General features: G+C 32.5%; 1 protein-coding gene across 1 annotated transcript; it reads left to right on the plus strand.

The window, feature by feature from the left end:
- Window positions 1-66: 66 nt before the first annotated feature.
- Window positions 67-540, plus strand: LOC112690247 (putative ankyrin repeat protein RF_0381; the record flags this gene model as incomplete). Its single annotated transcript, XM_025564222.1, has 1 exon — window positions 67-540. A coding segment is annotated over one exon (474 nt), but the record flags the coding sequence as incomplete, so codon positions are not given.
- Window positions 541-939: the final 399 nt, after the last annotated feature.

The following is a 939-nucleotide window of genomic DNA, read 5'->3' on the forward strand; positions in this document are numbered from 1 at the left end:
ATTTAGGTGATTCTAATAAACAAATAGAATTATTTACTCAAGTAAAAAAAAGGCAATCTACAAAAGGTTGAAGATTATATAAAAAAAGGCGCAGTTGTTAACGCTAAAGACAAGGATGGTTGGACACCATTACACTATGCAGTTCAAAATGGTTACAATGAGGTAGTTGGTGTTTTATTGAATAAAGGTGCTGATGTTAATGCTAAGACTACTGATAAAGGCAATACACCACTACACATAGCTGTTTCTAAAGGTAATGATGGAATTATTAAAATTTTATTACAACATGCTAGCAAACTTAATTCTATTAAATTCAATGATTTTATCAATGCTCAAACGACTATTAAAGGTACCACGGCACTACACCTTGCTGCTGAGAAAGGTAATTTACATGTCGTAAAATTATTACTAGAAAATGGTGCTATTGTGAATATTAAAAATAGCGTAGAAGATACTCCATTGCAGGTAGCAGAATCCCAATATGAAGTTAAGAAATTACTTAACATTATCGAAAAAACTATTTCAAGCTGTTCAAGATGAAAAAGAGAATGAAGTTCGTTCTCTATTACAAGAAAAAAACCCAGGATGATAGGCTTAAAGCGATTTTGAATGCTAGAAACACTGACAAAAAAAACACTTCTAGAAGTTGCTGATGATGATATTGCAGAGTTGCTTAAAGAGAAACTAGGAATTGTTCAGTCTTCTGATCAGCAGCAAGAAATTGTACAACAAGGAGGTAGAGTTTCCGTTGGAGAATGCTTACCAGGTCCAAGTCATAGGAAGAAAAGAGAAGCTGAAAATAAATGTTTATTTACGTGGAAAGATGTGGATGAGTTTAATGTAGAAAAAGATGAAAAAAGAAGTTTAAACAATATTGAAATAGATAGTGAAAAGTTTATAAGCTACGTTAAAGATCTGCCGCAGGAAAAACGTGATCAG

Source organism: Sipha flava, unplaced genomic scaffold (assembly GCF_003268045.1).
Source record: "Sipha flava isolate LNK unplaced genomic scaffold, YSA_version1 49825_pilon_pilon, whole genome shotgun sequence".
Taxonomy (NCBI): domain Eukaryota; kingdom Metazoa; phylum Arthropoda; class Insecta; order Hemiptera; family Aphididae; genus Sipha; species Sipha flava.